The 22,340-nt window shown below is 42.7% G+C and overlaps 1 protein-coding gene across 1 annotated transcript in view; it reads left to right on the top strand.

The window, feature by feature from the left end:
- RFX7 (regulatory factor X7) overlaps nucleotides 1-22,340 on the top strand; it is a 122,661-nt gene that overhangs the window by 84,468 nt on the left and 15,853 nt on the right. The window contains exons 3-7 of the mRNA XM_063449085.1: nucleotides 10,153-10,235; nucleotides 12,605-12,727; nucleotides 17,442-17,558; nucleotides 18,620-18,704; nucleotides 19,673-19,880. Of these exons, the coding sequence (XP_063305155.1) occupies nucleotides 10,153-10,235; nucleotides 12,605-12,727; nucleotides 17,442-17,558; nucleotides 18,620-18,704; nucleotides 19,673-19,880 (616 nt within the window). The remainder of the gene's footprint in view (nucleotides 1-10,152; nucleotides 10,236-12,604; nucleotides 12,728-17,441; nucleotides 17,559-18,619; nucleotides 18,705-19,672; nucleotides 19,881-22,340) is intronic.

Genomic DNA, 22,340 nt, shown 5'->3' with positions numbered 1-22,340 from the left:
GAAATCAGAATTACAAGTAATTATTCTTGCGTATGATAGTTTCATTAAGATAGTTTTAATTAAGCAAAAAAAAAACCAAACAGAATACAGAGAATGGACAGCAACTCATTTAACTTGTCAATCGGTGGTTCCCTTATCAGATTCTCAAGACCGTTTTAGTTTAAAGTGTGCCATAACACAGAGGGTATAACCATTTGCATATTTGAATGATCTCTCACAATGAAGCAAGCAGCATTGTAAATAAGGCTGAAATACTTTTACTGGCAATAGAGAAAAGGAGTGATGGAGGGAAGGGTTAGACCAGGGGTAGGCAACCTTCGGCTCTACAGATGTTGTGGACTACATCTCCCTTGATGCTTTGCCAGCAATATGGCTGTAAAAGCATTATGGGAGATGTAGTCCAAAACATCTGTAGAGCCGAAGGTTGCCTACCCCTGGGTTAGACCCACTTGTAACTAGCATAGTTACTTCTACAACTTGATAACTTAAAGGACCACTCTAGTGCCAGGAAAACATACTCGTTTTCCAGGCACTATAGTGCCCTGAGGGTGCCCCCACCCTCAGGGTCCCACTCCCGCCCGGCTCTGGAAAGGGGAAAAGGGGTAAAACTTACCTTTTTCCAGCGCCGGGCGGGGAGCTCTCCGCCTCCTCTCCGCCCCGTCGGCTGAATGCGAACGCGCGGCAAGAGCTACGCGCGCATTCAGCCGGTCGCATAGGAAAGCATTTATAATGCTTTCCTATGGACGCTTGCGTGCTCTCACTGTGATTTTCACAGTGAGAATCACGCAAGCGCCTCTAGCGGCTGTCAATGAGACAGCCACTAGAGGATTAGGGGGAAGGCTTAACCCATTAATAAACATAGCAGTTTCTCTGAAACTGCTATGTTTATAAAAAAATTGGTTAACCCTAGCTGGACCTGGCACCCAGACCACTTCATTAAGCTGAAGTGGTCTGGCTGCCTAGAGTGGTCCTTTAACACCACACTGCCTAAATTTCAAAAACAAACAAAATACACGGTTTAATAGATATACTGCCATTGAAAGCATGCATGCACCAATTGTGGATTTTTTTTTAAATTGGGGATATATCTAAAAACACCACGTAAAAGTTGCAGTTCTGTGGTTTGCAGCATTGCAAGCCCTCCCCTGCTAACCCTGTCCAGACTTTCTGTGGCTGTCCAATCACAGACTTCCCAACGCAGCTAAATGAGAAGTCTTGGCATGGCAGGTGCTCTGGGGAATTCCACTATTCCACTGAGCCAAACTGGGAAGTAATAGGAGCGTTTGTCTGATTGACAGCCAGGAGAGTGTAGCAAAGAAAATTTATAAAAAAGTCCTTTTCTCGTGAAAGCTGCAAAATGAAATTTAAAAGAGTACACACCCTTGACAAAGAAAACGCCTCAATGGCCCTGAGGAAGACAGCCACTAGATGTGCTCCCACAGCTATAATCGGAGTTAAACTCGTCTATAGCTCAAATGACTCTCTTAGAGATGATTTGATTGAAGCAGTACAGCATTTTGCCGTGCATGTGCACTAACCTCACAGTGCTGTCCTATGGGGAAGCATTGGATTGGCCGAGATCATCAATCTTGATGATCTCAACCAGGGAGCCGGGAACACAGAGATAAGCATAATACCGCAGGATGTGAAATAAGTAAAGATTACCTTTTAAACCCCTGCAATGGAGAGTGAACACCTACATGTTTGTTTTTGTAACGCTATAGTGTTCCTTTAAACGCTTTCAGTGCATCATGTAAGTTGTGGTTATACAGTAGCTATGGCTCTTTGGCTGTTCTACAAAATGTTTTTAAGACAGACAAACAATTTAAAAGACACACGTGTTTAACAGCAGGCCTTATCTCAGTTGCTTGTGTGTTTACAGCTCTATACCAAATAATTTGAATGTGTGCTTAGCAGAAACAGAAAAGGTTGTTAACCAGAAAGGACTTAATCCGGTGATTATCTGTGCTTTGTTTAAGAGGTCTGACCTCTGTTGATGTGTGTATTTGCCCTACGTAAATCAGTTTAGTGAAGTTAACATTCATAGCCGTACTGTCTGTTCCCAGCCTTTCCCTAACACTCTGTGCTAATTTAGTGACAGGCACGTTTTCTGGCTTTGTGTAACCTGTATGATTGTTGATGTATGCTTATTCAGGTATTTGCTGCTGATTGAATATTGGGTGGTTTTATTGAATAGTTATTGTTTGTAGAGTAGGTTGGTAATATAGCATGGAATACCACATCCAGTTAGGAAATTAATTTTTTCTCTCTGTGTTTTCAGTACCTAAAGATTGGCCATCAACAGAATGGTCTGAATACATTATCCTAAAACATGACTAAAATAATAAGCATGTAAGTTAGATCTACTCCGTTTTAGAACTTGGGTATTTTTGTAACCCCAGCAATCTCCCAGCTCTGCACACACTTCTGTATTTGGTGGGGATGTCTGTAAGTATTATGCAGTTAGCTACATTTTATCCTGACAAACCATGACGTGCAGTTTGTAAAAGGGTTTACTTGGTATTTTAGAGGAATGCTTTAGGATCAGGAACACGGACATGTATTCCTGACCCTATAGTGTTAAAACCACCATTTAGCCTCCCCCACCCCCACCCTGTACCCATAAATATAGTAAAATCTTACTTAAATTCAAGTCTGCAGCTGCTGCTTCTGCCCCTGATCTGCTTGCTTTGCTGACATCATCAGAAGTAATTCTCTGATCCAATCACAATGCTTTCCCATTGGATTAGCTAAGATTGTCAGGGAGGCAGATCAGGGGCAGAGCTAACACAAGTCAAACACAGCCCTTGCCAATCAGTATCAGAGATTTGGGGTCCAGAAAGTAGAATTTCTTTCATCAAAATATATGTAACGTTCTGTACCAGTCAAAATGCATCTTTTTGAGTCTTGGCAATGGCATTTAAAAGGAATAGTAATATTTATTCTCCAATTTAAAATAATAAAATCAATAAAAACTGGTTTTGTTCCAAAGATTTCAGATGTCTTTCCATGTTCCTAGCTTATATTGCATACTGTTTAATAGCCAAATATTTGTACAGAATGTCATTCTTTTTTTCCACCACTGCTAACATTGGCAAATGTTCTGCAATATGCAAATCTGTACTTTTTTCGTTTTTTTTCCTGTTTTTTTGCTTTTTGAATACTGATTCATAATTTTAGTTAATTAAGTTACAAATTCACCATTCTGACGAGATGTATTTTGGAGGGATGTTGGTTTACAACCAGCAACCTAATTTTATAGTCTTGGTTTAATTAAATAATTCATTTTGTTTGTGATTAGAAAAGTCCACTACATTACTGTAACAATGACTGTACTCATTTTAAAGGTGACAGTTTGTGTTCTGGTCAAGTGCCTCGGAGTGTTCTCAATTAAAAATTCTAGCCCAGGCTAGAGAGTTGACACATCCTTTTAAGTGCATTACATTGATAATGTGTAAAACATGTATAAAAAAAGTACCGTAAAATTCATAAAAAGATACTCAATTTGCAATTCCTGCATATGCTGCAAAAATTATTTTGCAAGGTCTGTAGTTACCGTTTTTAAAGGGCCACTATAGGCTCCTAGACCACTTTAGCTCATTGAAGTGGTCTGGGTGCAGTGCCCCTTTCATTTTAGCCCTGCAATGGTAATTATTGCAGTTATTGAGAAACCTCAATAATGTCCTTGCAGGGATAACTCCACCTCTAGTGGCTCTCTACCAGACAACCAATAGATGTGCTTCCGGATCGGTCGCCTAACTGACGCTGGATGTCCTTACGCCATGCATGGGGACATCCAGCGTCAGCTACAACCTCATAGAACATTAATTCAGTGCTTCCTGTGGGGTTGTCCTAATGCGATCGTAATGCACGCTCTCAACATCTGCACTGCAGGAGGAAGGTGCAAGCGTGGAGGGGGGGGGGGGGTTTAAACTAGCAAATTTTAATTTACAACGTGAAATTTACAATTGTTAAAGGGGCACTATAGTCACCAGAACCACTACAGATTAATGTAGTTGTTCTCGTGCCTATAGCCTGTCCCGGTAGCCTTTTCAATGTAAACACTGCATTTTTAGAGGAAAGGCAGTGTTTACATTGATGCCTAGTAAGACCTCTAGTGACAGTTACTGACTGCCACTAGAGAGTCCTATGTCACAGTGTGCAACACCTTTATTCAGCGTCTCTGTGCTCTACTCTGATAGAGAGACACACATACACACACCGACAGAGACATACACACACATTTTCTCACACACTCACAAATGTTTAATTTTAATCCACCCAGCCTCCCTTTTGGGAGAGCTGAGTGGATCTTTCCCTGGGGTCACTTGGGGCTGCTCTCTCTTTCTGCATGTGAGGGAGTAGTAATCTACCTGCAGCTCCTCTCTGCTCCCTGTAGTGATGCCGGGGCCAGAATGACATCATATTCCGGTTCCCGACATCACTATAAAGTGCGAGGGAGCAGAGAGGAACTACAGGAAGATCACTGCTCCCTCACACTCTGCCTGAGTAGGCCACCTCGATGCTCCCCAGGGCTGGCGGGTGGCCGTCTACATCGCTCCCTTACAGCAGGCCGCTGGCTGGCTGACTTCATTGTTTGCCTAGCCGGCCGCTTTAGCTAGAGGACTTACAGATCCCAGGCCCCAGGGCGATATGTCTAGTTGACATGGCACCTAGTGCCTGGGATTTATCGAGCCCTGCTTTTAATAATGTGTAATTTATAACAAAGTGGCTTCACTGCAGCAACCTGTTGCCTCCATTATTGAACCAAAACCTGCATAATACATTGGTAGTCTATAGGTTCCTTTGTTTAACATTCTTGATTTAGAAAGTAAAGCTTTAATATTCACAACTCTTGTTCACTGTGAACGTATTTTCTTTTATTTTTCTTCTTTAATGCTGCGTACACCATTTACAAATAGTTAAATTACTGTTAGAGCAACATCACGTTTTCACATGTTTTGCGCTTGATTGAATGCAATTTTCTACTGGTAAAATTTGACTGCCTGTGGCCTGTTATGAGATACTATTTCCAAAAGTCTAAATTAGGAATTACGGTAACTGATATTGTTTTTTTAGATACCGATACCGGTAATCTGTGAACTTTCAAGCCGATAACTTACCGATATTCTGTACATTTACTATTTCTACACCAATCTCTGATAACTGAACATGTTTATTATTTATTTATTTGCAAATCTTTTTTTTTTTATTAAGGTAAATGCACAAAATATACCTGCCAGTCAGAATTTTTATGATTTCAAGAATATATGTGTGTGTAGTGGATGCAGTGAGGTTATTTGATTAGTGAATGCAGTGTGTGTTTATGTAGTGGATGGAGTGTTTGTGTAGTGGATGGAGTGTTTGTGTTTAGTGGATGGAGTGTGTGTGTTTAGTGGATGGAGTGTGTGTGTGTGTGTGTGTTTAGTGGATGGTGTGTGTGTGTTTAGTGGATGGAGTGTGTGTGTGTTTAGTGGATGGTGTGTGTGTGTTTAGTGGATGGAGTGTGTGTGTGTGTTTAGTGGATGGAGTGTGTGTGTGTGTTTAGTGGATGGAGTGTGTGTGTGTGTTTAGTGGATGGAGTGTGTGTGTGTGTTTAGTGGATGGAGTGTGTGTGTGTGTTTAGTGGATGGAGTGTGTGTGTGTGTTTAGTGGATGGAGTGTGTGTGTGTTTAGTGGATGGAGTGTGTGTGTGTGTTTAGTGGATGGAGTGTGTGTGTGTGTTTAGTGGATGGAGTGTGTGTGTGTGTTTAGTGGATGGAGTGTGTGTGTGTGTTTAGTGGATGGAGTGTGTGTGTGTGTTTAGTGGATGGAGTGTGTGTGTGTGTTTAGTGGATGGAGTGTGTGTGTGTGTTTAGTGGATGGAGTGTGTGTGTGTGTTTAGTGGATGGAGTGTGTGTGTGTGTTTAGTGGATGGAGTGTGTGTGTGTGTTTAGTGGATGGAGTGTGTGTGTGTGTTTAGTGGATGGAGTGTGTGTGTGTGTTTAGTGGATGGAGTGTGTGTGTGTGTTTAGTGGATGGAGTGTGTGTGTGTGTTTAGTGGATGGAGTGTGTGTGTGTGTTTAGTGGATGGAGTGTGTGTGTGTGTTTAGTGGATGGAGTGTGTGTGTGTTTAGTGGATGGAGTGTGTGTGTGTGTTTAGTGGATGGAGTGTGTGTGTGTGTTTAGTGGATGGAGTGTGTGTGTGTGTTTAGTGGATGGAGTGTGTGTGTGTGTTTAGTGGATGGAGTGTGTGTGTGTGTTTAGTGGATGGAGTGTGTGTGTGTGTTTAGTGGATGGAGTGTGTGTGTGTGTTTAGTGGATGGAGTGTGTGTGTGTGTTTAGTGGATGGAGTGTGTGTGTGTGTTTAGTGGATGGAGTGTGTGTGTGTGTTTAGTGGATGGAGTGTGTGTGTGTGTTTAGTGGATGGAGTGTGTGTGTGTGTTTAGTGGATGGAGTGTGTGTGTGTGTGTGTGTTTAGTGGATGGAGTGTGTGTGTGTGTGTGTGTTTAGTGGATGGAGTGTGTGTGTGTGTGTGTGTTTAGTGGATGGAGTGTGTGTGTGTGTGTGTGTTTAGTGGATGGAGTGTGTGTGTGTGTGTGTGTTTAGTGGATGGAGTGTGTGTGTGTGTGTTTAGTGGATGGAGTGTGTGTGTGTGTGTTTAGTGGATGGAGTGTGTGTGTGTGTGTGTTTAGTGGATGGAGTGTGTGTGTGTGTGTGTTTAGTGGATGGAGTGTGTGTGTGTGTGTTTAGTGGATGGAGTGTGTGTGTGTGTGTTTAGTGGATGGAGTGTGTGTGTGTGTGTTTAGTGGATGGAGTGTGTGTGTGTGTGTTTAGTGGATGGAGTGTGTGTGTGTGTGTTTAGTGGATGGAGTGTGTGTGTGTGTGTGTTTAGTGGATGGAGTGTGTGTGTGTGTGTTTAGTGGATGGAGTGTGTGTGTGTGTGTTTAGTGGATGGAGTGTGTGTGTGTGTGTGTTTAGTGGATGGAGTGTGTGTGTGTGTGTGTTTAGTGGATGGAGTGTGTGTGTGTGTGTGTTTAGTGGATGGAGTGTGTGTGTGTGTTTAGTGGATGGAGTGTGTGTGTGTGTTTAGTGGATGGAGTGTGTGTGTGTGTTTAGTGGATGGAGTGTGTGTGTGTGTTTAGTGGATGGAGTGTGTGTGTGTGTTTAGTGGATGGAGTGTGTGTGTGTGTTTAGTGGATGGAGTGTGTGTGTGTGTTTAGTGGATGGAGTGTGTGTGTGTGTTTAGTGGATGGAGTGTGTGTGTGTGTGTTTAGTGGATGGAGTGTGTGTGTGTGTGTTTAGTGGATGGAGTGTGTGTGTGTGTGTTTAGTGGATGGAGTGTGTGTGTGTGTTTAGTGGATGGAGTGTGTGTGTGTGTTTAGTGGATGGAGTGTGTGTGTGTGTTTAGTGGATGGAGTGTGTGTGTGTGTGTTTAGTGGATGGAGTGTGTGTGTGTGTGTTTAGTGGATGGAGTGTGTGTGTGTGTGTGTGTTTAGTGGATGGAGTGTGTGTGTGTGTGTGTGTTTAGTGGATGGAGTGTGTGTGTGTGTGTTTAGTGGATGGAGTGTGTGTGTGTGTGTTTAGTGGATGGAGTGTGTGTGTGTGTGTTTAGTGGATCGAGTGTGTGTGTGTGTGTTTAGTGGATGGAGTGTGTGTGTGTGTGTGTGTTTAGTGGATGGAGTGTGTGTGTGTGTGTGTGTTTAGTGGATGGAGTGTGTGTGTGTGTGTGTTTAGTGGATGGAGTGTGTGTGTGTGTGTGTTTAGTGGATGGAGTGTGTGTGTGTGTGTTTAGTGGATGGAGTGAGTGTGTGTGTGTGTGTTTAGTGGATGGAGTGTGTGTGTGTGTGTGTGTTTAGTGGATGGAGTGTGTGTGTGTGTGTGTTTAGTGGATGGAGTGTGTGTGTGTGTGTGTTTAGTGGATGGAGTGTGTGTGTGTGTGTGTGTGTTTAGTGGATGGAGTGTGTGTGTGTGTGTGTGTTTAGTGGATGGAGTGTGTGTGTGTGTGTTTAGTGGATGGAGTGTGTGTGTGTGTTTAGTGGATGGAGTGTGTGTGTGTGTGTGTGTGTGTATATATAATGAATGCAGAGTGTGTGTTTGTGGAGTGTGTGTATAAAGTGAATGTAGTGTGTATATAATGAATGCAGAGTGTGTGTAGTGTGTGTAAAATGGGAGGTTGGGGGCATTTTTTTTATTTTTTTCAATATTTCAATTTTTTTTTTAAGTTCCCCCCTCCCTGCTTCTTACTTAGCCAGGGAGGGGGGAAATGGCATTCCCTGGTGGTCTGGTGGCAAGGACTGTGCAGTGGGGGCCCGCAGAAAGCTCTTGCTTACCTTCCCAGCAGCTCCCTTCAGCTCCCCTGTCTAAATCTCGCGGCCTGTGTGCCGCGTGGAGTGTTGCCGCAGGTTATCTGACGGCCGAGGGACTCGCAAGAGTTAGACGGGAAGCTGCTGGGAAGGTAAGCGCTTGCTGCGGGCCCTCCGGACCGTCGGACTTGTAATTGGCCCGGGGGTCCTGGTCTGCATTATAGGCAATATCTGTATCTCTATAGGCCGATACCGATATTGCCGAAAATACCGAATATCGGCCGATAGTATCGGCCAGACTGATAATCAGTCGATCACTGGTGTGGGGCCTCTTCTCTAGGGAGTTTAGTCTTCCTGCTCCTTACTGCTCCCTCACGCGTGCAGTTTAGTGAAGCCGGGTACCGGAATGACATCATATTCCGGCACCCGGCATCACTACAGAGGGCGCACTCGAGGGAGCAGTGAGGAGCAGGAAGACTGAGCTCCCTCTCGGCTACCAGGAACTTCTTCTCCGGCCGGTACTAGGTAAATATGAGCAGAGTAGGCACCTGCAATGTAAGAAGAGCAGGTACCTACTCTGCCTTAGTAATCATGGCAAACTCGTGGCTCACCGGGACGCAAATATATTCATTGTGGGCCGCGAGTTTGACATGCTTGACTTATAATCTACATTGAAGAAAATTAATTCAATCCAAGCAGCAGGCAGACTGAAACTCGACAGATATGACGCGATATACTTTCATTGTGTCTGCCTGGGTGTTCTCCTCTTCTATTGCAATTTGCTTGACTTCCAACAGTTCCGTTCCAGAGCCTTGTACATACAGTGCTAAGTTATTCATTTTCTTTCCCCCCAGAATAGGGAGGCATGGGGAAGTAGATAGGCAGACTTATCGAGCAGAACTCTGCAGTTACATCATACTTGTGGGGTCAATTGCATTAAAGTTGTTTTGGTTCCAGGAGGACCTATTCAACGTTATTGTTTTAATAATATGTTGCATGTTGTGTAATTATGTACACCAAAATATGACATAGGCATCACCTTCCACATTGGATAAAATGTAGTTTTCAAGAGAAAACTATAGTATAAAGCCTTGGCTAAATGATGTGCTGAAACACAAATTAACGGCAGGGTTAAATATTCCCAGTCTTTATTTACCTAAAATGTAAATAATTATAAAGAGTGACTGGATGCGGTTTCCAGAGTTATTAAATATGCAGATCAGAAGAGTAAGCAAGTCTGCGTAGGATGAAAACCTTTGTCTCACTTGCACAAGAGAAAGAAATAACCCATTCATTAGATTTGGACAAATGTGCTTGAGTGTTGGCCAAACACTAAAGCAGCCAGCAGTTTTCTATATCTATTGCCAAGTAGTTTGTGATGGTGAAAAATACATTAGTATTTTTTTTATTAAAGGACTACAACGTTTTTCTCACTTTCTCGGACATCATTCGTCTTTCTTTCTTGATAGACTGACTCTAATAGGAAAACATAATTTTAAAACATAGCTAGTAATATTATGTTGCAAGCCTGTTCTTGAGTGTTATCATGATTTTTATATTTCACTTTGTGTTTTTATTTTATTGCAGTTTTTTTTTTTTTATTCCATGTAGCTATTGTTATTTTGGTGCTGACAAAAAGCTAATCCAGACTGTGATTTTGTGCTACCATGTAATAGCAGTGTGCGTTGAGGGAACACATTACATATGATGTACATACACATATGTATTATCAATATTCTTTTCGACATGAATTTTGACAGAATTCTGTGCTCTGAAGATTGAGTTGTGCAAGTTCTATTTCTGCTTAATGCCGCTTGTTTCGTATTTTCTTGTTTGTTGTATTCATGCATGTTTGTTTTATTTATAGCAAGAAGTTGAGAAGTTTACAGACCTTGAGAAACTCTACCTCTACCTCCAACTGCCTTCTGGTCCTAGCAATGTGGAGAAAAGGTGCATATTGTTTTTTTGGGGCAGGGGGTTTGTGTTAAGTTTTCCACACCTGTGACTAATGGTGTTACCTGGCTTAAAATAAGATAAGAACTCTTGGAACTAGCAATGTTACCGGATGGCTATTAGTTTCCATGGGCAACACAGTACTTATTGGCTTGCGTCTCCCATGATCACACACCCCACGAGCCATTTTCTGAGTTCTAAATATGCTACTGTCAGTGCCTAACATTTTTGAGTATTTTTACCTCTTGGATCTCTTTCCCATACCCATGATTATATCTTTGGGTACGGCAGACTTTGTCAGAAGTGACAGTCATTTGAACCGTTGCACCATACCTGCAATGTTCTATTCTGTCCAGTGTTGGACAATATTTTCTTTTACCCATAAATCTTGCTTCAAACTCTTCTGAAAAGGTTTTGTAAATATGGATCCAAAATGTTAAAATTGTATACATGTATTTCCATGATGTACTCATTCAAACCATATTTTGTATGTATATTTTAAAATGTATTGATTTGCTCAATTTATAGAGTGAGATACTAATTATGAAACTACAAAATGTGTGTATTATTACTGAAAACATTATTAAAACCCTTTGCAGTTCATGAATCTACGTTATCAGAAACATTCTACCATGTTCTACCCAGTCCTTGTACACACCGGTATATGTGTTTAATGTTTCAGTTATTGTATATATACTATAAACAAAAGCAAGGATGATGTGCCAAAAGGCCAGCTCCAGTTACCATAATAAATATAGTAAGGAACTGTAGGTACACCAAGGTTTGCACATAGAAAAAAAAGTTTTTTCATGCATTGAAGAAATAGATCAAGTAACTATGACATAGAATAGTGCATACCAATATCACCAATATCACAATAGCAATAAAGTGCTAATTACATACACCCATAAAAAAAGGTATACTGACCAAGAGCAGGAGAAATGTAAACCCAGACGTTTTGGCTCTTAAGCCTTCCTCTGGTACTCTGTTACCATAACGCGCAGCCTGTTAGGTAGGACTATAACTATGCATAACAAACTTGCCCTGAGAGAATGGAGGATACTTGATGGTTATTTGAGGTTTAGGATTCTTATCTCCGTATAGAACTCTGTAACACTCTGCTTTGTACACTTTCTGAATGTTTCCATGTTTGTCATTTGTATACACTGTATTTCTGTACTGTTTTGCTGTGCTTTTAGTTAAAATGTTTGCGTGTTTGTATATACATGTTGTTGAAAAGTATCATAATTGTGCCTACTAAGACTAAAGAATTGGTGGCATCTGTTTAAAGATTAACATGACTTGTATATTGCTTTACTATATGTCTAAAAAAAAAAGTTAAGTTGCTTATCTGCAAACTAAAGCAGGGTTTGCAGATTCATAACTGGCCAGTATCTAAACCGAACGCTGCTTCTTTTAATGTGAACACACTGCCTATTGTATGAGTCCATGATATAATGTGTTTTCCAGGTGGTTTCTACCCTAAATGCAGCAGGGTGTGTACTAATGGTTTTACAATCTACTTGGCTCCGCTCATCAATGAAATGCCAAAAACGGGTTTTATTTCAAAACCTCTGTTATTACTGGACGTGGTTTTCACCTGTGTTACAACTAAAAGTGCTTTTTTTTTGGTCCCCTATCTGGATCTATGGAATATTTCTTAGCTAACCATGGCCAATGTGAGCATTTTAAAGGCTTTCTGGTGAGCATGTCTGTTTTTTGGCAGTCATAAATGGAGTGAGATTGTCTTTAAGGCTCTGTTACAGTTAGCTCTACCCATTGGCATGTTTAAAAAGAAATTGGGCCGTCACATTGTAACTTGCCTCCACGTAGTGTGTAGTACCAACTGCCAATGTGGTGTGTGCTGCTTCCTTTAACCAACAGAAATCGAAGTAGGAAGTACTATTAACCGGCCAACAGCTTTTACTTCACTTTAAAGCAATGCTATCACTATCTTGCATCACAAGAGCGTGAATTAAAAAGAAAAATAAACTATTTTGCTTGATAGTTCCAGACAGTTGAAGGTGTATGTATAAAATTAATTCTGTCAGGACTGTATATCTTCTTTTAAAGCAATTCTGCCCTCTTCAGATATATTCAACACTGAATACATTTCGTCAGCGCTGCAGTATTTGCATATATTATTGTTCCGATATAATATTTACCAAGGAGTGATTTGGTGTATTATATTTCCTGCTCAAGATCTGGGTTGAGTATAACTGTACTCAACAAAAACCTTTCCTCTAATGCTTATAAGGTATTTGCATTTAATACGTGTTGTTTTTTTTTTTATATAAAGTAAATCATTGTAGTGTTTAAATGATGCATTCACGGAGTATACTTATCTTTCTTTGTATTTGTTCTAGTGATCAGAGCTCTTTATCATCCAGTCGAGCTCAACAAACCCATGCATTCTCCTGGATTCGGAATACCTTGGAGGAGCACCCAGAGACTTCACTGCCCAAACAGGAAGTCTACGATGAGTATAAGTAAGCACCATGAAAGTTCTGAAGTGTCTCAATGTAATAAAATAAAATGTAAAGGTTCTTAAAAGTATTCCTCTCCGTACAATATTCTGCCAGCATTTCCTAAAATCACTTCCTTCCATACTCTGTTCTTCAAAGCGTTCCTATCCAAACTTTATTCTGCTGGGATAAAACAAAACAGGGCATAGTTAGGAACCTGTAACTGTTACAATAAAGACTAAACGTTTTACTTTACCAAACAGGTCGTTAGGGTCTCTGGTTTCCTTCACCTGCATTTCTTATAGAATGTGTTCATGGTATTTAGAATGTTGCTCTGAGCTGCTGGAATTGCAGTGTTGATCTGCACACACATAATATCAAGCATTAGTGATTGCTAATGTAAAGTAGACAAACGCTGTTTAAAAGTCTCAGTTGAATTACAAATGCCATTTTTGGATTTAGAAGTCACTTGGTAGTTTCTTGATAATGGTTTAACTAGTTGATAAAGTTGTCTTTGCACAGCTCTGAAATAATTGTAGTACTTTTGAAATGCTGTTTGGGAACACTATGGGACAGGGGAGGGGGGAAAGAACACTATGGGACGGGAGGGAGGGGGGAAAGAACACTATGGGACGGGAGGGAGGGGGGAAAGAACACTATGGGATGGGAGGGAGGGGGGAAAGAACACTATGGGATGGGAGGGAGGGGGGAAAGAACACTATGGGACGGGAGGGAGGGGGGAAAGAACACTATGGGACGGGAGGGAGGGGGGAAAGAACACTATGGGACGGGAGGGAGGGGGGAAAGAACACTATGGGACGGGAGGGAGGGGGGAAAGAACACTATGGGACGGGAGGGAGGGGGGAAAGAACACTATGGGACGGGAGGGAGGGGGGAAAGAACACTATGGGACGGGAGGGAGGGGGGGAAAGAACACTATGGGACGGGAGGGAGGGGGGAAAGAACACTATGGGACGGGAGGGAGGGGGGAAAGAACACTATGGGACGGGAGGGAGGGGGGAAAGAACACTATGGGACGGGAGGGAGGGGGGAAAGAACACTATGGGACGGGAGGGAGGGGGGAAAGAACACTATGGGACGGGAGGGAGGGGGGAAAGAACACTATGGGACGGGAGGGAGGGGGGAAAGAACACTATGGGACGGGAGGGAGGGGGGAAAGAACACTATGGGACGGGAGGGAGGGGGGAAAAGAACACTATGGGACGGGAGGGAGGGGGGGAAAGAACACTATGGGACGGGAGGGAGGGGGAAAGAACACTATGGGACGGGAGGGAGGGGGGAAAGAACACTATGGGACGGGAGGGAGGGGGGAAAGAACACTATGGGATGGGAGGGAGGGGGGAAAGAACACTATGGGACGGGAGGGAGGGGGGAAAGAACACTATGGGACGGGAGGGAGGGGGGAAAGAACACTATGGGACGGGAGGGAGGGGGGAAAGAACACTATGGGACGGGAGGGAGGGGGGAAAGAACACTATGGGACGGGAGGGAGGGGGGAAAGGACACTATGGGATGGGAGGGAGGGGGGAAAGAACACTATGGGATGGGAGGGAGGGGGGAAAGAACACTATGGGATGGGAGGGAGGGGGGAAAGAACACTATGGGACAGGGGGTGGAGAAGAGAAACACTATGGGACAGGGGGTGGAGAAGAGAAACACTATGGGACAGGGGGGGGAGAAGAGAAACACTATGGGACAGGGGGGGGAGAAGAGAAACACTATGGGACTTGGGAGGGGGGGGAGAAGAGAAACACTATGGGACTTGGGAGGGGGGGGAGAAGAGAAACACTATGGGACAGGGGAGGGGGGAGAAGAGAAACACTATGGGACAGGGGGGGGGAGAAGAGAAACACTATGGGACAGGGGAGGAGGAGGAGGAGAAGAGAAACACTATGGGATGGGGAGGGTGGAGAAGAGAAACACTATGGGACAGGGGAGGGGGGAGAAGAGAAACACTGTGGGACGGGGGGGAGAGAAACACTATGGGACAGGGGAGGGGGGGGAGAAGAGAAACACTATGGGACAGGGGAGGGGGGAGAAGAGAAACACTATGGGACAGGGGAGGGGGGGAGAAGAGAAACACTATGGGACGGGGGGGAGAAGAGAAACACTATGGGACAGGGGAGGGGGGAGAAGAGAAACACTGGGATAGGGGAGGGGGGGAGAAGAGAAACACTGGGACAGGGGAGGGGGAGAAGAGAAATACTGTGGGACAGAGGAGGGGAGAAGAGAAACACTGGGCCGGGGGAGAAGAGAAACACTGGGACAGGGGAGGGGGGGGAGAGAAACACTGTGGGGGAGGGGGGGAAGAGAAACACTGTGGGTCAGGGGAGAGGGGAAGAGAAACACTGTGGGTCAGGGGAGAGGGGAAGAGAAACACTGTGGGACAGGGGAGGGGGGGGAAGAGAAACACTGTGGGACAGGGGAGGGGGGAAGAGAAACACTGGGACAGGGGAGGGGGGGAGAAACACTGGGACAGGGGAGGGGGGGAGAAACACTGTGGGACAGGGGAGGGGGGGGGAGAAACACTGTGGGACAGGGGAGGGGGGGGAGAAACACTGTGGGACAGGGGGGGGGAGAAACACTGTGGGACAGGGGAGGGGGGGGAGAAACACTGTGGGACAGGGGAGGGGGGGAGAAACACTGTGGGACAGGGGAGGGGGGGGAGAAACACTGTGGGACAGGGGAGGGGGGGAGAAACACTGTGGGACAGGGGAGGGGGGGAGAAACACTGTGGGACAGGGGAGGGGGGGGGGAGAAACACTGTGGGACAGGGGAGGGGGGGGGAGAAACACTGTGGGACAGGGGAGGGGGGGGAGAAACACTGTGGGACAGGGGAGGGGGGGGAGAAACACTGTGGGACATGGGAGGGGGGGGAGAAACACTGTGGGACAGGGGAGGCGGGGGAGAAACACTGTGGGACGGGGGGAGAGAGAAACTGTGGGACGGGGGGGGAGAAACTGTGGGACGGGGGGGGGAGAGAAACACTGTGGGACGGGGAGGGGGGAGAGAAACACTGTGGGACGGGGAGGGCGGTGTAGAGAAACACTATGGGACGAGGGGGGTGAAGAGAAACACTATGGGACGGGGGGGGATGAAGAGAAACACTATGGGACGGGGGGGATGAAGAGAAACACTATGGGACGAGGGGGGTGAAGAGAAACACTATGGGACGGGGGGGATGAAGAGAAACACTATGGGACGGGGGGGATGAAGAGAAACACTATGGGACGGGGGGGATGAAGAGAAACACTATGGGACGGGGGGGATGAAGAGAAACACTATGGGACGGGGGGGGATGAAGAGAAACACTATGGGACGGGGGGGATGAAGAGAAACACTATGGGACGGGGGGGTGAAGAGAAACACTATGGGACGGGGGGGATGAAGAGAAACACTATGGGACAGGGGGGGTGAAGAGAAACACTATGGGACAGGGGGGGTGAAGAGAAACACTATGGGACGGGGGGGGTGAAGAGAAACACTATGGGACAAGGGGGAAGTAGAGAAACACTGTGGGACGGGGGAGGGGAGGGGGAGAGAAACACTATGGGCAGGGGAGGGGAGAGGAACATTAAGTGGGGGGGACCACTAAAAGAGAAGGGAGTTTTTTTTATATTAGATTAATTAAATTAATTTAAAAAGTCTAATTTTAGGGAAAAAAAACTTTTTGTAAAATAATTTTGGGGGAAAAGTCAGTTTCGGTTTTCGGCAAAGGAGATCCTGAATTTTTGATTTCGGAACAGAATTTTCATTTCGGTGCATCCCTACGTACGTTAACAGGCACAGCGGGCATACTTAAGAATGGGGGAGGTGAGACAGAGGAGGCAGTTTTACAATGTGAAATGTTGCAAACTTTTGTTTTGTTTTGTAAAAGCTGTAAGTTTGAACTTGCAAAAGAGTAAATGTTTATTAATGCTAAAAGCTATAAAATGCTTAAAAAGGTCTGTTGAAGGCTGAAATGTTTAACTTGCGTCATGCTGTAGAATATAGGTTTTATTCTGATGCTAATGATATAAAATGCTTACTCACACTCGTGCTTTAGGATGCTAATGTCTGTATACAGTACACTTTGTAGAGAAAATTGGCAAAGATGTCTGATAATTTAATTTTGGCTCAAGGAGACAATGACTTATTCAAGGTCGCAGTGAGCCAGATTGTAATGGATGCAGTGTTTTATTTCTGGGAATATAATTTGACGGTGTCCACTGCAGCTCATTCTGGAGTAACGTTATGATCTGCTTAGAGAAAAAGTAGTGTTATCGCTGTAAAATAATAAATAAGGATGGAAATGGAAACAAAGTGAGCTTTTCATAAATCACATTTCTGTTGGTGTCGATCAAGTATAGATAATGGATACTCTCCTTTCCTTGAGATAACAATAGGTAAAACAACATTTTCTCTTTTCCTTATTATTCCTTATATAAAAGGGGGAACTTGCAGATTCAATTATAGTTATAATTATTACATTAATACAGTTCTCACATGGGATTATTTATATTTTTTTAAAGGAGGCATCATGTGGTAGGTATTCTATATGTGTTATTGGTAATGGTGTATGTGTGCAAGTTCCCCATTTTATCTGAGCAGTCAGACCATGATATATAAAATCGACAAGATTTTGTGTACTTTAATTATTTTGTGGTCTGATCAGTTTATATATATTTTTTTTTTATTATTGCATCATGATTTACATCCTTGTGTTCTTCCGTTTTAGGAGCTATTGTGACAATCTTGGCTACCACCCACTAAGTGCTGCTGACTTTGGAAAGATCATGAAAAACGTATTTCCAAACATGAAGGCACGTCGTCTGGGCACAAGAGGCAAATCAAAATATCCTTTTGCTTCAAGTGTGTACTGTCCCTCACAAAGCATCTCTACTTGCAACTACATGTAACATTGAAATATAATCAGCCAAATAGTGTACTGATAACTCCCGAAACAAGCACAGTCAGATTCTAAATGGTGTTTCCCATTTCCAACAAATACTTAAAGGGACACTGTAGTCACCAGAACAACTGCAGCTTTATGTAATTGTTCTGGTGAGTATAGTCGCTCTGCATGGAGATATTGCACTTTCCCCACAGAGATTAATTGATTCAGTGCATCTCTATGACGAGATGCTGATTAACCAGGGCTGCGTTTCCCCTGTCCCTCCCCTTAGAATATGTTAAACCATGCCTTATTTCCAGCGCCTTGCGGGTCTGCCAACGCTGGCTTCGCCTCTTTGGTGACATCTTTCCAATTTTAAGCCAATCCAATGTTTTCTCTGAAAAGGCTGTGTTTGCATGAAAATGCCTGAAGGGAATGATTTTACTCACCAGAAAAAAATACATTTAGGGGTAGTTGTTGTGGCGACTATAGTGTCCCTTTAAGACATTTCAAAATTGTTGAAACTCAATGAAAATGGTAATCTCTGAAGTCAAGTAGCTTTCAGGACTTTTACAAAACACAAAACCGCAAATGCAATACAGCAGAGTTTCATTGTAGGTCAAAGCTGTGTAGTTAAAGAAGGATGTCTGTGGTTGGAAAATGGTTGTCAAACACACCCACTAGTGCTGCATGGTGATTGTATTAATGGAACATTTTTAGGGGTTCTGATAAAAAAAATAAAAATAAAGGGATGTGATTCATCAGTCCAATCAGTTGTCTTAATCCTTTTAAACTGTGATTGTCATATTGCTTCATGTTTTTTAAAATCCATCAGCTCCCTGAACCATTATGGTAAACACACTATCTTAGTGAAGCAGAACTTTTTAAGCTATACCTATAAGTTCACTTACCTGCAGAAATTAAAAAAGTTTTGAGGTGTATTAGTTTTTGTTTCTTTACTGTAATAATGGTATTTGATCCCACTACGTAAAATTCTGGAAAAGTGACCTTAACTCTGCCACGTATTGCTATAGCGGTCTGAGGAAGAAAGCGTTTGTTCATATGCCATCACTGCCCAACCTGGACTTCAACAAGACTGGAGATGGGGTAAATAACTTTTCAATCATAGACTAATATTACTTTTAAAATCAATAATTGTAGCTCAAATAGAAAAATCCTTAGATACCTGTGGCTCCTTAATTTTTTTATTCATTGTTAATGTCCGTTATCAGCCTGTCTTTGTTTATTTAAATGCATCGTAACTGTTAAAAAAATAATTAAGATATACCCTTCTGTATAGCAGATTAAACCATAGGAACAAGCAGTTTATAAACATCTGAGATTTTAGTAGGTAACACGATTTGCCCATTAATGTTAATGTTTTCATTTTATTTTTTTCAAATAAAAAGAAAAGCAAACACATGCCAATGTATAATCTGCAATGCCAAGAGGTGCTAAATGTTACTTAATTTTGTATATAAGCTTTGCTAACAGGTGCAATGATGTTACATTTTGCAGCACAATTTGTAATGAGCTCATGTTAGTGTTCCGTTACCAGTGTTGATTTTTTGAAATTGACTTGAAGGGACTTCCATTATTTGTTACATGCTAGCACTGGCCACAAAAATTGCACAGACCGTACGTATCCTCTACCTCTTAGGTACATCAATGATACACAAATAGGGATCAATGTACCAGCAAAAAAAATGAATTTTTATTTATACATTCTTTCATGGTTATTAAAAATCACCGGTCTCAAAATAAGAGACTTTAGACAAAACATAATGCCATGTGTTTATGCACACCATTGTTTCCACTGTACCTCAATGTACTGGTGGGTTCTAACCTGTTATTATTTTAACATAAGAGAGGCTTGACACCTGCTGGATGATTTAAGTGCTTCACTGCTTATGTGTTCCGATCGACCCTCCTACAATTTCTTTATATTTGTAATGTTGTAATATAAGTAGATTTCCCATGTAAGGCATATTTGTAATGTAAATCTCTGCGTCTGTTATTTAGAGGTTGACCCCGTACATCTTCTCTGGGTAGCGACTAATTGTTCTATGTTTCAGCTGGATGGCGTGGAAGTGTCCGCTCAGTTACAAAATGCTGATGAAGAAGTTGTATCTGCAGCTTGTCGCCTTGTGTGCGAGTGGGCTCACAAGGTCCTGAGTCAGCCATTTAATACGGTCTTGGATTTGGCTCGCTTCCTTGTCAAAAGTCACTATACTGACACTAAGTCAATGGCAGCACTGACAGTAATGGCGGGCGACTCAACAGGTGATCAATCATTGCTTTTAATGTTTAGACTCATTGTGTTTTTAAGAAATTGAGAATGCTATGTGATCAAGAACCCATTCAATTCTGTATTCGCAAAAATGCTGAGCAATAGAAATGTACATTGATCATGCAGAATTGGATGAAACCATGACCAGATATTCTATGTACAGCATTTGTATTTCACTTGCAAAATGTACTTCTATGTTCGTATACAAGCTGCATGTACAACTCAGAATATGGATGTATAACTATTGGAGTCTGACAAATAGAATAAACTCGGTAGATTTAAAGATAAAAGTTAAAATTGAGTTATTTCATGGAAAACACGGAATGACATTTAGCTAAGAGAAAGACAAGGCTCAATTAGAGAAATGACTGGACTTGTCCAGCTATTAACTTAGCATTACCTGCAATAAACTGATTATTTTCAGTAGATTCTTAGACGACACTAGCACATTTAAACATTAAAGTTTTAGAAAACATAATATAATATTCATACATACCTACCTGTGTGCATTAACAGTGGCTGTCACATGTTACCAGGGAATAGGACGATACTGTTACTATCATCACGGTGTAAATAAATAGTCACAGATATCTACCAAATTCTAAAACAGAACTGATGGATAAACTTATGTTTGCCATGATATGTATGAACAGAGATGAAAGATTACAGGGAGAAAGAAGTAAAACAAACTTGGTGGGGAAGTGGTATAAAGTGGGAACAAAAGACAACTGTGGGGAGATAAAAGGAAAAAAAATGTAAACAAACTCATTGGTCCTCCTGGTAACTTATTCCATTACAGACCAAGACCAATGTACTTTACTAAAGAGCCATACCTTCACAGGCACAGACTTGCTATACACTGCTTCCCTAAGGCATTAGCACCCCTTTTAGAAGGCATGACTTGTTCATTTGAAGGCTTTGTCTTGGGGTTAAATTCACAGAAAACTAAATTTTTAAGTACACCACCAAATTTATAGTGGTAAACAAAATTTATGAATCCATATGTGTTGGACATACAACAGGGCACAAAAAGACAAGTGGAATAAAAAAAATCTGACAGATAACTCTTAATTCCTTTGCTTCGGAACAAGTCTGTATTCATTTGAAGAACTTAGACTTTGCAGCCACCGTTAAAATGAAACGAGAGCTAAAGAAAACATGCAGTGTACATTTTCCATTATTTAAAACAAAGAAATTGTTGACAATCACTCACATTTAAAAAACAGTGCCCGTCTCTTGAGAAAGTCCCAAGAACTTGAACAAAATTAATTGGATTGGTTATACACTGAACAAAATTATAAACGCAATACTGTTGTGTTAAGACTTTTTCTATGTTCACAAAAGGCCTATTTCTCTCAAATATTCACAAATTTGTCTAAATCTGTGTTAGTGAGCACTTCTCCTTTGCTGAGAATCCATCCACCTCACAGGTGTGGCATATCAAGATGCTGATTAGACAGCATGATTATTGCAAAGGTGCGCATTAGGCTGGCCACAATAGAAGGCCACTCTGAAATGTGCAGTTTTATCACACAGCAATGCCACTGATGGCGCAAGTTTTGAGGGAGCGTGCAATTGGTATGCTGAGGCCAGGACTGTCCACCAGAGCTGTTGCCTGTGAATTGAATGTTAATTTCTGTACTATATGCCGTCTACAAAGGCGTTTCAGAGAATAATCGGTTTGCATAACCAAAGAATCTCTGCACAAACTGTCAGAAACCGTCTCAGGGAAGCTCATCTGCATGCTCGTTGTCCTCATTGGGGTCTCGACCTGACTGCAGTTCATCGTCGTAACCGACTTGAGTGGACAAATGCTCACATTCTATGGCGTCTGGCACTTTGGAGAGGTGTTCTATTCACAGATGAATCCCGGTTTTCACTGTACAGGGCAGATGGCAGTGTGTATGGCGTCGTTTGGGTGAGTGGTTTGTTGATGTCAACATTGTGGATTGAGTGGTGGTGGGGTTATGGTATAGACAACAAACACAGGTGCATTTTATTGATCGCATTTTGAATGCACAGAGATACCGTGATGAGATCCTGAGGCCCATTGTTGTGCCATTCATCCATGACCATCACCTCATGTTGCAGCATGATAATGCACGGCCCCATATTGCAAGGATCTGTACACAATTCTTGAAAGCTGAAAATATCGCAGTTCTTGCATGGCCAGCATACTCACCGGACATGTCACCCATTGAGCATGTTTGGGATGCTCTGCATTGGCGTATGCAACAGCGTGTTCCAGGTCCTGCAACTTTACACAAACATTGAAAAGGAGTGGACCAACATTCCACAGGCCACATTTAACAACCTGATCAACTCTATGCGAAGGAGATGTGTTGCAGTGCGTGAGGCAAATGGTAGTCACACCAGATACTGACAGATACCCCCCCCAATACAGTAAAACTGCACATTTTGGAATGGCCTTTCAATGTGGCCAGCCTAAGGCA

The sequence above is a fragment of the Pelobates fuscus genome, chromosome 3 (assembly GCF_036172605.1).
Source record: "Pelobates fuscus isolate aPelFus1 chromosome 3, aPelFus1.pri, whole genome shotgun sequence".
Taxonomy (NCBI): Eukaryota; Metazoa; Chordata; class Amphibia; order Anura; family Pelobatidae; genus Pelobates; species Pelobates fuscus.
This window is presented reverse-complemented; position numbering and strand designations above follow the sequence as displayed.